A 14356-nucleotide genomic window follows, 5' to 3' on the forward strand; every position below is an offset into this window, starting at 1 on the left:
TTGGAGCAGGTTTCCTTTAGATTAACAGTTTTTAAATGATTTTTTTTTTTAATTTTGATATAATAGGGGCACCTCAGTGGCTCTGTTGGTTAGGCAACCGACTTCGGCTCAGGTCATGATCTCACAGTTTGTGGGTTCGAGGCCCGCGTCGGGCTCTGTGCTGACAGCTCAGAGCCTGGAGCCTGCTTCAGGTTCTGTGTCTCCCCCTCTCTCTACCCCTCCCCTGCTCACACTCTGTGTCTGTCTCTCAATAATAAATAAACATCAAAAAAATTAAAAAAAATAAAATGTTGATATAACTATAAATTATGTGTATAAATTCATACAGTTATTGGAAATAATATAGAGGAGTCCCAGGTATTCTTTTTCTAGTTTCTCCCAAAGGTAACAGATTACAAACACTATGGTGGAGTGTCACGGCCAGGATATTGGCCCTGATACAATGCACATCTTATTCCAATTAAGGATGATATTTGGAGCCTTTGGCAGCCTCTATAGGTAGGTCACAGTGTAGGCCTTTAGGATTTGGAGCAGGACCCTGCCCTCACCTACAGATAACTGCCCTCCTTTTGAAAAACAAATCTTGGCCTGTGCTGGGCCTTAATGGGGGCTTGAATCACCATGTGACCTGAACTGCCCATTATCAGTTTGGTGTTTTCTGACCCAACAAGCCATAAAGTTGGGCACACGCAGCAGCTTTCCATCATCAAATGGGAGTGGGACGTGCATGATCTGGCCTGATCAGGCCCTGAAGGCACAAGGAAGTTATGTGAAGAAGTTGCCTGAAAGCCCACGGTCCCCACTCCTGCCACACTGCCCTCTCTCTCCCAGCCTGCACCGAACGTCTCATGGAAAGTTCCCTACTGTCAGTGGACAGAGGAAGAGAAGACGTGGGCCTGGTTTTCAGACGGTTATGTAAGATATGCAGGTGCCCCCTGAAAGTCACAGCTTCAGCATCACAGCCCTTCTCTGGAATATTCCTGAAGGACAATGGGTAAAGGAAATTTTCTCAGTGGGCAGAACTTGAGGCAGTATACCAGGTTGTACACTTTGCTGGGAAGGAGAAATGGAAAGATATGCAATTATATACCAATTTTTGGGCTGTGGCCAATGGTTTGGCTGGATGGCCAGGGATCAGAAAATCCAACTGGAAACTTGGTGACAAAGAGATTTGGGGGAGAGGTATGTGGAGAGAATTCTCTGAAAACACAAGGGTATTTGGGTGCCATGTGAATGCTCACCAAAGGGTGACCTCAGAACAGGAGGATTTTATTTTTATTTTATTATTTTTAATATCATTTACTGTCAAATTGGCTAACATACAGTGTGTGTAAAGTGTGTTCTTGGGCCAAAGCATAAGAGACTCTTAAAAACTGAGAACAAACTGAGGGTTGATGGGGGGTGGGAGGGAGGGGAGGGTGGGTGATGGGTATTGAGGAGGGCACCTTTTGGGATGAGCACTGGGTGTTGTACGGAAACCAATTTGACAATAAATTTCATATATTGAAAAAAAAAAGTGTGCTCTTGGTTCTTGGGGTAGACTCCCGTGGTTCATTGCTTACACACAACACCCAGTGCTCATCCCAAAGGACAGGAGGATTTTAATCAAATGGCTGGGATGACCCATTCTGTGAATATCAGTCAGCCTGTCTCCCCAGGCACCCCGCATTGCCCAGCGGGCTCATGAACAAAGCAGCTATGGTGGCAGGAATGGATGTTATGTGCTGGGCATTCCCCAGGGCTGACCTGGCTGTGCCCACTGCTGAGTGCCCAATCTGCCAGCAGCAGAGACTAACACTGAGCCGTGACATGGCTCCCTTCCTCAGGGTGATGAGCCAGCTGGCATGTGGATCCCACTGGAACACTTCCATCATGGAAAGGTGCAGCATTCTCGTTTTTGAAATAGATACTTACACCGTGGATATCGATTTGCCTTCTTTGCATGGAGTGCTTTTGCCAAAACTGTCGTCCATGGCCTTGTATACTTCCTTATCCACTCTCACTGTGTTCCATGCGCTGTTGCTTCTGATCAAGGAACTCACTTCACAGGAGACAAAATGTGGCAATGGGCCCACGCTCCTGGAATCCACTGGTCTTACCATGTTCTCCATTCCGAAGCAGCCGGCTTGGCAGGATGGTAGAATGGCCTTTTAAAAACTGAGTTACAGGGGCGCCTGGGTGGCGCAGTCGGTTAAGCGTCCGACTTCAGCCAGGTCACGATCTCGCGGTCCGTGAGTTCGAGCCCCGCGTCAGGCTCTGGGCTGATGGCTCAGAGCCTGGAGCCTGTTTCCGATTCTGTGTCTCCCTCTCTCTCTGCCCCTCCCCCGTTCATGCTCTGTCTCTCTCTGTCCCCCAAAAAATAAATAAACGTTGAAAAAAAAATTAAAAAAATATATATATATAAAAAAGAAAAATAAAGAAAAAAAAAACTGAGTTACAGTGCCAGCTAGGTGGCAATCCCTTGTGGGGCTGGGGCGAGGTCCTCCCGAAGGCTGTGTATGCTGTGATCCCACTCCTCTCCCTGGGCTTAAACCCTGGACCCTCTCCTCTTAGCTCCTGGATGGAGTTCTCTTACCAGTGGTGCCTCACATGGAGCCACCATGCTGCTCCCACCAAATGGGAGTAATGCCCCTGACAGGTGCGCCTACCCCTCTCTTCCCCCAAGGAATCTGTGCTGAGTCAGGCTGGCTTTTCTAAAACTCTTTAGCATCGGGGTGTTTGGGTGGCTCTGCCGGTTAAGCATCCGACTCTTGGTTTCTCCTCAGGTCAGGATCTCACAGTTTGTGAGATACAGTCCCGCGTCGGGGTCCTCTTCCCTGACAGTGCGCAGCCTGCTTGGGATTCTCTCTCCCTCTCTCTCTGCCCCTCCCCTGCTCTCTCTCTCTCTCTCTCAAAATAAATAAACTTAAAAACAAGCAAAACACAGATGCTAATACAGCACATGCAATTAACAAAAGCAAAAACCAACAAAAAAACCAACAAAAAACCCAACCCTCTAGCATCAAGAGGTCTTAAGACTTAGCTTCCCACCCTGCACTCCCATCCTTGTCCTCTCGCTCCCATCTCCTGGAAGTACTTCTTTTTCTGTTTTTAACGGTTAGTTAATTATTCTTGAGAGAGAGAGAACACGAGCCCCAGAGCAGGGGAGGGGCAGAGAGTGTGCGAGACAGAGAACCCCAAGCCAGCTCCAAACAGACACTTCCACACTGAAGCAGGAAACTAACAGCGCAGAGCTCGGGTTGGGGCTGGGGGGGGAGGGGGGGCGGGTGCGAGAACTCAGGAATCGTGAGATCATGACCTGAGCCAGAAATCATGACAGAGATCAGGACCTGAGCTACCCAGGCGCCCTGGCTGGCAGTACTTTTCGACCAAGTTCCCTTTTCTCCATCTTCTTTTTTTTTTTCTCCATCTTCTTTAAAAAAAAAAATTTTTTTTTATGTTTTATTTATTTTTGAGACAGAGAGACAGAGCATGAGCAGGGGAGGGGCGGGGCAGAGAGAGGGGAGGGGCAGAGAGAGAGGGAGACACAGAATCCGAAGCAGGCTCCAGCCTCTGAGCTGTCTGCACGGAGCCCCGCGTCGGGCTCGAACTCCCTGAGCCAAAGTCGGACGCTCAACCGACTGAGCCACCCAGGCGGCCCCCCTTTTCTCCGTCTTCTGGTCCAGAGACGCCAGGGCAGAAGAGGCGGAGGAAGGCTGCTAAGCAGGTGACTGGCTCCGCCCACAGGAACCTCTACTCCTCGCACACCCACATTACGGCAAGCTGCACTCGTCCCACCCTCAGGGCACGTAGGAAGTCGGGACTTCTTAAACGCCAGTTCCCTCCAGCTGGTAGAGGACTCCCATCCGCCCTGCTGTGCTTTCACGCCGCCCCGCCGCTGCCGACCATGGCTCGGCCTGGGGGCACCACCCTCCGGCTTTGTCTCCTGCTCCGGTTTCTGCTAACAGATTCAGCGCCTCGCGGCTGTGAGTTCAGAGGTAGAACCTGGGCGGGGGGCAGTGCGGCGGTCGGGAGGAGCATTAAGACTTGGAAGGAGTTGCGGGGTGCCCCGAGGGGTTCTGGAGCCTTCTCGCCGGGTGGCGTTCCGTCCTCCTCCTCAATTATTCCCCGGCCGGCTTGTTCCGCGTCCGCGGCGTCTGCGGGTCGTGGGTTCCGGGACCCGGAGAGGTAACTGTAAATGGGCAGTTTCCTCCGAAATCGCGGCTGCGGCCGGGTGGACCCGGTGGTGGCGGGGCAGCAGAGCCGGAGCAGGGGGAGGGAAAGACGGCCTCCTCGCGGAGCCTAAGCCGGAGTCTCAGCCCCTGAGCCCCGGGCTTTGGGCAGGACGGAGGGCGATCCCTCAGCGAAGGAACTGCCAGATAAACCTGCCCCGCGACGCGGCTCACACAACTCTGCCCGCACGAGTCTCCATTCCCGTTACCGGAGCACTTGGACTTCTCAGTTCACCGCCCCCCGCCCCCCCCCGCGTCCGGCTCCAGAAGCTCTTCCACCAGCCACGTCCCAGCACCTCCCAGCTCAGAGAGGGCAGGTCTGATATCCTATGGCCAGAGACCTCCTGGCTACCAGACCCCTGGACCTCACCGGCAGCCTCTTACTCCGTGTGACTTTCCCTGCTGCAAGTGGCATTGCCTGGCTCCAACACAGTAAAGGTCTCTTCCCGATATTCCAATGGGGATGTCACAAAGTGCACAGAGCACCTTTTCCTAACACAATACCTCTATGTCACAGCTTCTACAGGGTCCTATGACCGAGGAAGCAGGTTCAGCCACACTCATTCATCCAGGGATTGTTATGGCCGCTTCCCTGCTACAAGAGCACTGTCGGTTACTTACAGCAGAGACCTGGGAAATATTTAAGAGATGCAGAAAGTCTTTGCACCGGGCTGGCATTTAAGTGAAAATACAAGAGGGCTCCTTCATACCCTTGCATTCAGAGAGGTTTTGATGTTGGTACTCCTCTCTCTCACTGCATCCAGGATAAGTACTTTTTAAGCATTCTATTTGGAGAGAAGAGAAGGCCGTGTAAGAGTACTGTACTTGAATTTCCTTGCAACCTAGCCCCCAACCCACAAGTAATTCAACTGCAAAGATTTTTCACTCCTGGGACAAAGGTGGGGGATGTGAAAGGACCACATGGTGATGTGGGTACCTGAGCCAAATGATGTCGCTGTGAACAGGGGCTGGGAGAGGTGTCTTTTCATTATCTGGGGCACCCCCTGCCCTGCACCAGTTCGATAACAGGGGCTCCTGAGGACGCTTTCGATCCCTGTGGATGGTGTCAACTCACGCAGTAGGTTTACGCAGTGAAAACGTCCGGGTGGTCTCTGCTCCCCAGAGTACGCTCACCCCTGTAAATGACCACATGACTCTTTGGGGAAGGCCAGCAGGAAGCATTGCTCTTGCTGTTGACCTGAAGGGTCCCTCCTGATTGGAACCTGGCTTCTGCTTCTAGTAAAGAGTTGCAGTTCTGAGAGGCGGCTCCGTTCTGGAACCTGGGCAGAGGATCCAGACTCTCTGTGGGGTCACTGCTTTCAGCTTCCTCCTCATCCATCTTGGGGATTGGTCTTTGTTTTTATTAACTCCAGCAGTCCTCGGGTTGGCTGTCCAACTACTTTGCCTTTACAGTCATGTGTTCTGTGAGCCAGAGGGATGGACAGCTTTCTGTGGGTCAGGCCCCCGGCTGCTTTCCAGCGTCTAGGATCATTCTAGGATCATTTCAATTGTTGCCGCCTCCCTGCTTCGGACAGTTGAGTGCCTATACCTCAAATCTATTATATCAGGACTTCCCACCGCCAATACCACTGGGAGCCTATTTCTGCAACACCGTCCCATTACCGCCAAGCTTCTGCCTTCAAAGATAGCCATCACTAAGCTTCTTTTGTTTTAATTTCTTTAGAGAGAGAGAGACACACACACACACAGCGCAAATGGGGGAGGGGTAGAGAGAGAAGAGAGACAGAGAAGGAGAGACAAGGAATCCCATGCAGGCTCTGCACTGTCAGTGCAAAGCCCGATGCAGGGCTCGAGCCACAAACTGGGAGATCATGACCTGAGCCAAAGTTGCACACTTAACTGACTGAGCCACCCAGGCGCCCTGCCATTACTAAGCTTCTTCAGGATTTTGGTGCCTTCTCACCATGCATTGTTTTTTGGTTTCTGTCTTTTGAATTTTATTAAAATCCAAGCTAACATACGGCGTAATAATGGTTTCAGGAGTAGAATGTAAGGATTCATCAATTACACGTAACACCCATGCTTGTCCCAACAGGTGCCCTCCTTAATGCCCCCCACCCATTCAGCCCATCCCCCCACCCATTACCCCTCCAGCAACCCTCAGTTTCTTCTCTGTATTTCTGTCTCTTATGGTTTGCCTCCCTCTCTGTTTGTATCTTATTTTTCGTTCCCTTCCCCTATGTTCATCTGCTGTGTTTCTTAACTTTCCACATATGCGTGAAATCATATGATATTTCTTTCCCTGACTGACTTATTTTGCTTAGCATGATATGCTCTAGTTCCATCCACAGGCTGCAAATGGCAAGATTTCATTCCTCTTGATCACCAAGTAATATTCCATTGTGTATTTATACTAGATCTTCTTTATCCGTTTGTCACTCGATGGACGTTTGGGCCCATTCCATAATTTGGCTATTGTGGATAGTGCTGCTAAAACACTGGGGTGCATGTGCCCCTTAAAATCAGCATTTTGGTATCCTCTGGAGCGGTACCTAGTAGTGCAACTAAGGGGTCATAGGCTAGTTATACTTTTAATTTTTTGAGGAACTTCCATATTGTTTTCCCTAGTGGCTGCACCAGTTTGCAGTCCCAGCAGCAGTGAAAAAGGCTTTACCTTCCTCCACATCCTTGCCAATAGCTGATGTTTCCCGAGTGGATGATTTTCGCCATTCTGACTGGTGTGAGGTGGTATCTCATTGTGGTTTTGACTTGTACTTCCCTGATGACGTGTGATGTTGAGCATCTTTTCATGTGCCTGTTGGCCATCTGGATGACTTCTTTGGAAAAGTGTCTGTTCGTGTCTTTTACCTCTTTCTTCACTGGATTATTTGTTTTTTGGGTGTTGAGTTTGATAAGTTCTTGATAGATTTTGGATAGTAACCCTTTCTCGGATATCTCATTTGCAAATACCTTCTCTCGTTCCGTCCGTGGACTTTTAGTTTTGTTGAATGTGCGGAAGGAAACGGACCTCATCTTGACTAGGTCCCAACAGTTCATGTTTGCTTTTGTGTTCCTTGCCTCCAGAGACATGTCAGGTAAGAAGGTTTTGCAGCCTAGGTCAAAGAGATTGTAGCCTGTTTTCTCCTCTAGGATTTGGATGGTTTCCTGTCCCACATTTAGGTGGGTTTTTTTTTTTATCCATTTTGAGTTTATTTTGTGTATGATGTAAGAAAGTGGCCCAGGTTCGTTCTTCTGCATGGGCTGTCCAGTTTTCCTAACACCATTTGCTGAAGAGACTTAATTCCCACTGGATAGTCTTCCCTGCTTTGTCAAAGATTAGTTGGCCATATGTTTGTGGGTCTATTTCTGGGTTTTCTGTTGCGTTCCTTTGATCTATGTGTCTGTTTTTGTGCCCGTACCATACCGTCTTGATGATTACAGCTTTGTAATACAGCTTAGAGTCTGGAATTGTGGTGCCTCCTGCTTTGGTGTTCCCTTTCAACAGTACTTTGGGTATTCGGGTCATTTCTGGTTCCCTGCAAATTTTGGAATTGTTTGCTCTAGCTCTGTGAAGAATGCTGGTGTCCGTTTGATAGGGATGGCATTGAATATGCAGATGGCTTTGGGTAGTGTTGACATTATAACAATATTTCCTCTTTCAATCCACGAGCATGGGATGTTTTTCTACTTCTTTGTCCTCTTGAATTTCTTTCCGAGATTTCTGTACTTCGCAGCATATAGATCTTTCACCTCTTTGGTGAATTCATTCCTAGGTATTTTATGGTTTTCAGTACCATGGGGTTGATTCCTTGATTGCTCTTTCTGCTGCTTCATTATTGGTGTAGACAAACGCCACAGATTTCTGTACATTGACTTATATCCTGCAACTTTGCCGAATTCATGTATCAGTCATAGCAGGTTTTTGGTGGAGTCTTTTGGGTTTTCCACATAGAGTATTATGTCATCGAGGAAGCATGAAAGTTTGACTTCTTCCTTGCTGATTTGAATGCCTTTTATTTCTTTTTGTTGTCTGATTGTTGAGGCTAGGACTTCCAACGCTATGTTGAACAACGGTGGTGACAGCGGGCATCCCTGTCATGTTCCTGACCTTAGGGGAAAGTTCTGTTTTTCCCCCTTGAGGATGATATCAGCGGTGGGTGTTTCCTACCTGGCCTTTGTGATCTTGGGGTGTGTTCCTTCTATCCGTCCTTTCTTGTGGGTTTTGATCAAGAAGGATATTGTATCTTGTCAAATGCTTTTTCTGTATCTATTGAGAGGATCGTGTTCTTGTTCTTTCTTTTATTAATGTGAGGCATCATGTTGATTGATTTGTGGATATTGAAGCAGCCTTGCATCCCAGGAATAAATTCCACTTGATCGTGGTGAGTACTTCTTTTAATGGATTGTTGGCATGGGTTGGCTAGTGACTTGTTGAGAATTTTTGCATCCATGTTCATCGGGGAAATGGCTCTGTAGTTCTCCTTCTCAGTGGGACCATGCATTTTATGAGTTTCATTGAGAGTCCTCCAGACCGCTCCATGAGCATAGCTGATGGGCATATTTTTGGTTTTGTTTTGGCATTTCTTACATTTGTTCTGTCATATGCACTTCTCCGGGTCTTTTTAATCCCTTACCACTATCTGTCATGGAATTCCTGATATTCTAGTCTGTGCCGTGTGGATCATCCTTCTTTCCAAGCCTCCAGGGCCCATCCTAATGGTAGATTATCACCATGACCAGGCCTGTGCAAATGCTGGGACCCAGGATTGCAAATCTCTCTTCTCTGACTTTGGATTCTATCCTCACCCTGCCCCGCCCTGACTCAGCTCCTCAGGAGTAGGCCCCCTCACGGTCTCTCATCTTATTAAAAAAAAATTTTTTTAATGTTTATTTCTATTTAATAATTTAATTTTATAATAACTTTATTTAAGAATAATTTTATTTAATAATTTAATGTTTAATGTTTGTTTATTTTTGAGAGAGAGAGAGAGAGAGAGAGAGCATGAGTGGAGGAGGGGCAGAGAGAGGGAAACACAGAATCCGAAGCAGGCTCCAGGCTCTGGGCTGTCAGCACAGAGCCCAACGTGGGACTCGAACTCACAAGCCGTGAGATCATGACCCGAGCTGAAGTCGGACGCTCCGCTGACTGAGCCACCCCGGTGCCCCCATCTTCTTCGAGACACTGGGATAGATCCTGACCATCAGCCGGCATGTAGACCTCTTCTTCCCATGGCCAGCGTAGCACGTGCCTGAATTGATTAAAGACTGAGTGATGCTGGGTATCAGCCTGGTAGACACAGGGGACATGTCCCTGGCTGTATGGTTTCTGGTCAGGCAGAGGAATCCCGATCCTTGGTCCTTTTCCAAGAAGGGAAGGCGCCAGCCTTCAATTGTTAGGGGGGAGGGGCTGTGCAGGGGCCGCCTTTGCTCTGCTAGGCCAGCCCTGCAGAGATACAATGACTGTCACATGGATGGGAGAGGGACGCCTCTGGGTCTGTTCTTCCAACCCCAACGCTAACTTACGTTTTCATTTGCAGATGTTCTTTCTCCTGCCTTTGAATTCCCCATCATACCAAAGCCCAATCCTGGACAACCATGGTGTGAGATTCGAGGCAAGGTCAATGGAACCATGTTTCTGTATTATGCCTGTGGGAACAAGAAGGCCGAAGTCTTTGGTCCTCTGGGGAGGAATGTGAATGACATAGTGTTTTGGGAGAGACAGACCGAAACTCTGAAAGACCTGGCAGAAGAGCTCAAGAAGAAACTACTTGACTGGAAAGCAGATTTTATACCCAATGGTAAGTCGGAAAGGCTCGGGGCAGAAGTAGAACAGTTTGTGGGGCCAGGGACCTATTGTGTTCATGTACAACTTAGACATGGGTCCCACACACGTGGCCCAGCAGCCAGGGCAGTGAAGAGGGACAGAACAGGACCAAGAAGGGTGAAGGGGAGCCGAGGAGTGGACAGTGGGTGGAACAAGGGATCGGTCAAGACCAGAGGCTGACCTCATGCCCATGGTGGGGGTGGGGGACAGATTCTGTCTCCCTGCAGGGCAGGATGGTGTGTGTGCGTGGGGACAACGGACGCACCAGCGGATCCTGGGAGTTTGACATCAATGAACAGATATCCTACGTCTTTAACTCAGAGAGTGGAAAGTGGACACTTCGTCCTAGAGGCCTACAGATAAAGGCCTCATGGGAGAGTGACAGACATTTGACCAATTCCCTCATGAAGATCTCAGTTGGAGATTGTAACAAGTGGCTTGAGCGAATATTGGTGCACTGGGATGAACTGCGGGAGACAACAGGTAACTCAGAAGACTGGATGAAGTTGTTCTCTTGAAATCGGGCCTACCTTCTCCACTGTAGTGTGCGTGTGTGTGTGTGTGTGTGTGTGTGTGTGTGTGTGAGAGAGAGAGAGAGAGAGAGAGAGAGAGAGAGAGAAACAGAGCCAGAGAAGGTGATCCATCCATGGTGAATTTCTTTAGGGGAGAGTAATGGCCACATTATGTTCTAGCGTCCTTCCTTTCCCTTCTCATCTCCTGAAATCTCTTCCTTGCTGCATGTCCTTTAGTTTTCTGGGATTTCTTGGATTCCCTCTTGGCCCCAAACATGAGGGTGTCAGTCTGATTCCAGAGATTCCTTCTCGCTCTTCCCTTTTCTGAGAATCATCGATCTTCTCATCTCATCTCGTCTCTGGCCGGGGATCACTCCTGGCCACGTGCACTGTTCGCTCCGGAGAGGGGGTCAACCGTCACCACCCTCGTGCTCCGTGACCGCCTCTTCTGCCACAGCAGGAGTGACCCGTTATGTTGGAACCCGTGCTTCCCCCTTTAGCTGTGCGAGGTCCTTCGGGACAGGTCCCGTGTCTTTCCTCGGTTCCCACCCCAGAACCTGTCACAGCAGCTGCCACAATGTAGAGTGACAGAAAGCATCTGCAGTGTGGGATCATCTGCGGCAGGAGGAGCGGAGGGGCTGTCTCTTCCGATTTAAGTCTGAAACAGGATTTGGGGTCTGAAACCCTCTTGTGTTTCCATTTCAGCCCTGCCAGGCACGCAGCAAGTCATAGCCCAGTCCGGGGCCACGGCCCTCAGACCCATCACCTGGATGCTCCCTGTGATTCTCAGCCGCTTAATCATAATTGGCATCCAAGGTAGAGTCTTTTAGAGTGACAGGTACTGAGTGCAGATGGGGCGGGAAGGGAGGGGCAGATGGCCTGGTGTGAGGACAGGGACAGGTGACTCCCCCGCCCGACCCTGCCCGCTCACTGAACCTTGTCATCACAGAAGTGAGACGAGGTGATGAGTTCCCCTGTCAGTTGTTAGCAGTAACGTGGACAAGCTCAGCCCTGAGTTGTCATAAGGCCTCACTGTTAAGGCCGCTGGGAAAGGGGAGGGGCCCCCCAATGCATAAGGCCTGTTGACGCTAAGGAGATCTAGCAAGGTCAGGCCCGACTCAGACCTGATTCTAGATCGAAGAGAGCCAATTTGGCCCAGTGCGGGTGGTGTGCGGGGAGAGGGACGCACAGCTTGGGCAGTACTCACATTGGAGCACGAGAGGCGTGGTGGCTCCACGTGATGTCTCAGGGGAGGCGACTCCATCCAGGGGCCTACGAGGAGAGGCACCAGTGTCTGTTCCGGGGGAGGGAGTGGGAAGGCCGGGCAGAGGCAACTCCAAAGCCTGGAGTTGAGTGCTGTGTTCCCCCAGACAGTGGCTTGGGTCTTAGCACGTGAGGCAGAAAGTGAACAGTGGAGACTGTGCGTGGCAAGATGTAGAAGCGTGGGGGATCCGGCTCAGGCTGCTGCAGGCACTGGCAGCTCGCTTCCTGCAGACCTCAGGTCCGGAGCCACTGAGCACCCCTGCTTGGAGCAGAGCTGACCCGGGAGATGGGGGGGACAGAGCTGGCCCGGGAGATGGGGGGGACAGAGCTGGCCCGGGAGATGGGGGGGACAGAGCTGGCCCGGGAGATGGGGGGGCAGAGCTGACCCGGGAGATGGGGGGGCAGAGCTGACCCGGGAGATGGGGGGGCAGAGCTGACCCGGGAGATGGGGGAACAGAGCTGACCCGGGAGATGGGGGAGCAGAGCTGACCCAGGAGATGGGGGGGCAGAGCTGACCCGGGAGATGGGGGGGCAGAGCTGACCCGGGAGATGGGGGAGCAGAGCTGACCCGGGAGATGGGGGAGCAGAGCTGACCCGGGAGATGGGGTGGCAGAGCTGACCCAGGAGTTGGGGAGGCAGAGCTGACCCGGGAGATGGGGGGCTGAGTTGCTGGGGGTGCTCCCAGCTGAGCCGGACCAGGAATGAATGGGATGCGGGAAGGAGCATCATGCTAAGGGCTCTGAGTGCTGCTAGCTGGGAGGCTGGGAGGGAAGGGAGAGGAAAGGATCTTTGCTTCAAAATTCCACAAGGTTAGAGGTATCAAGCGCAGGCCCCTGTCTGCTGTCAGATCCCTCACCAGGTCCTGTAGGACTGCCCATCAGAGGCAGAATTAGAACCTGAGTCAAGTGGGCAGAATGATTTGTTACTTCCTGAGCCCAAACCCTTGGTAACAGCGCCTGGGGATGACTCAGTGATTTGTTTCCAGAGGGAGGAGGTTTGTAAAGGCGGTTGGACCCAGGGCTGGGGAGATGGCTGGAGGGAAGTACATGTCCCTCAATGAGGGCTGGGCTCTGGGTGCGGGGGTAGGTGGGGAAGGGCAGCCCCAGGACAACTGGCCCAGGAATTTCCCAGCCACGAGACCAACACCTGTTCTTTTCTCAAGGCTGCTGATTATACCAGGAAGCCCCCGAGAGTGTCGTCCTGCTTAGCGATTCTGTTTTGCTAGGCTACCTTTGGATCTCTTGCTGTTCATTTTTAGACCAGACTTTAAGAATCCAGCGACGTCACCAACTTCCAGCTATTACAAAGCCATAATTATCAAGACAGTATGGTACTGGCACAAAAACAGACACTCAGATCAATGAAAGAGAATAGAAAACCCAGAAATGGACCCACAAACGTATGGCCAACTAATGAGCAGGAGAGAATATCCAATGGAATAAAGACAGTCTCTTCCCAGTGGTGCTAGTAACACTGGGCTGCAATGTGCAGAAAAACGAACCTGGACCACTTTCTCACACCAGACAGAAAAATAAACTCAAAGTGGATGAAAGACCTCAATGTAAGACAGGAAGCCGTCAAAATCCTCGAGGAGAAAGCAGGCCAAAACCTCTTTGATCTTGGCCGCAGCAACTTCTTACTCAACACGTCTCCAGAGGCATGGGATACAAAAGTAAAACTGAACTTTTGGGGCCTCATCAAATAAAAAGCTTCTGCACAGCGAAGGAAACAATCAGCAAAACTAAATGGCAGCCGGGGCACCTGGGTGGCTCAGTCAGTTGAGAGTCCGACTTCGGCTCAGGTCACGATCTCATGGTCCGTGAGTTTGAGCCCCGCGTCGGGCTCTGTGCTGACCGCTCAGAGCCTGGAGCCTGTTTCACATTCTGTGTCTCCCTCTCTCTCTGACCCTCCCCCGTTCATGCTCTGTCTCTCTCTGTCTCAAAAATAAATAAACGTTAAAAAAAATTTTTTTTTAGACTAAATGGCAGCCAATGGAATGGGAGAAGATATTTGCAAATGACATATCACATAAAGGGTTAGTATCCAAAATCTATAAAGAATTTATCAACTCAACACCCAAAACACAAATAATCCAGTGAGGAAATGGGCAAAAGGCATGAATAGGCACTTCTCCAAAGAAGACATCCAGATGGCCAACCGACACATGAAAAAATGCTCCACATCACTCATCATCAGGGAAATACAAATCAAATACACCATAAGATACCACCTCACACCTGTCAGAATGGCGAACATTAACAACTCAGGCAACGACAGATCTTGGTGAGGATGCAGAGAAAGAGGATCTCTTTTGCACTGCTGGTGGGAATGCAAAGCGGTGCAGCCATTCTGGAAAACAGTATGGAGGTTCCTCCAAAAACTAAAAATAGATATATATATCTATATATATATCTATACACACACACACACACACACACACACACACACACACAATGCAGTATTACTCAGCAATCGAAAAGAATGAAATCTTGCCATTTGCCACCACGTGGATGGAACTAGAGGGTATTATGCTAAGCGAAATTAGAGAAAGACAAATATATGACTTTACTCATATGAGGACTTGA

At 50.0% G+C, this 14356-nt stretch overlaps 1 protein-coding gene across 1 annotated transcript; it reads left to right on the top strand.

Moving 5' to 3' along the window:
• Positions 1-3622: 3622 nt before the first annotated feature.
• On the top strand, positions 3623-13853 carry LOC122490091 (UL16-binding protein 1-like). The gene is made up of 5 exons (XM_043592603.1): positions 3623-3977; positions 9710-9970; positions 10207-10479; positions 11214-11324; positions 12934-13853. The coding sequence occupies exons 1-5, from the start codon at positions 3887-3889 to the stop codon at positions 12939-12941; spliced, it is 744 nt and encodes a 247-aa protein (XP_043448538.1). The 5' UTR covers positions 3623-3886; the 3' UTR covers positions 12942-13853.
• The last annotated feature ends 503 nt before the right edge of the window (positions 13854-14356 follow it).

The sequence above is a fragment of the Prionailurus bengalensis genome, chromosome B2, assembly GCF_016509475.1.
Source record: "Prionailurus bengalensis isolate Pbe53 chromosome B2, Fcat_Pben_1.1_paternal_pri, whole genome shotgun sequence".
NCBI classification, from domain to species: Eukaryota; Metazoa; Chordata; class Mammalia; order Carnivora; family Felidae; genus Prionailurus; species Prionailurus bengalensis.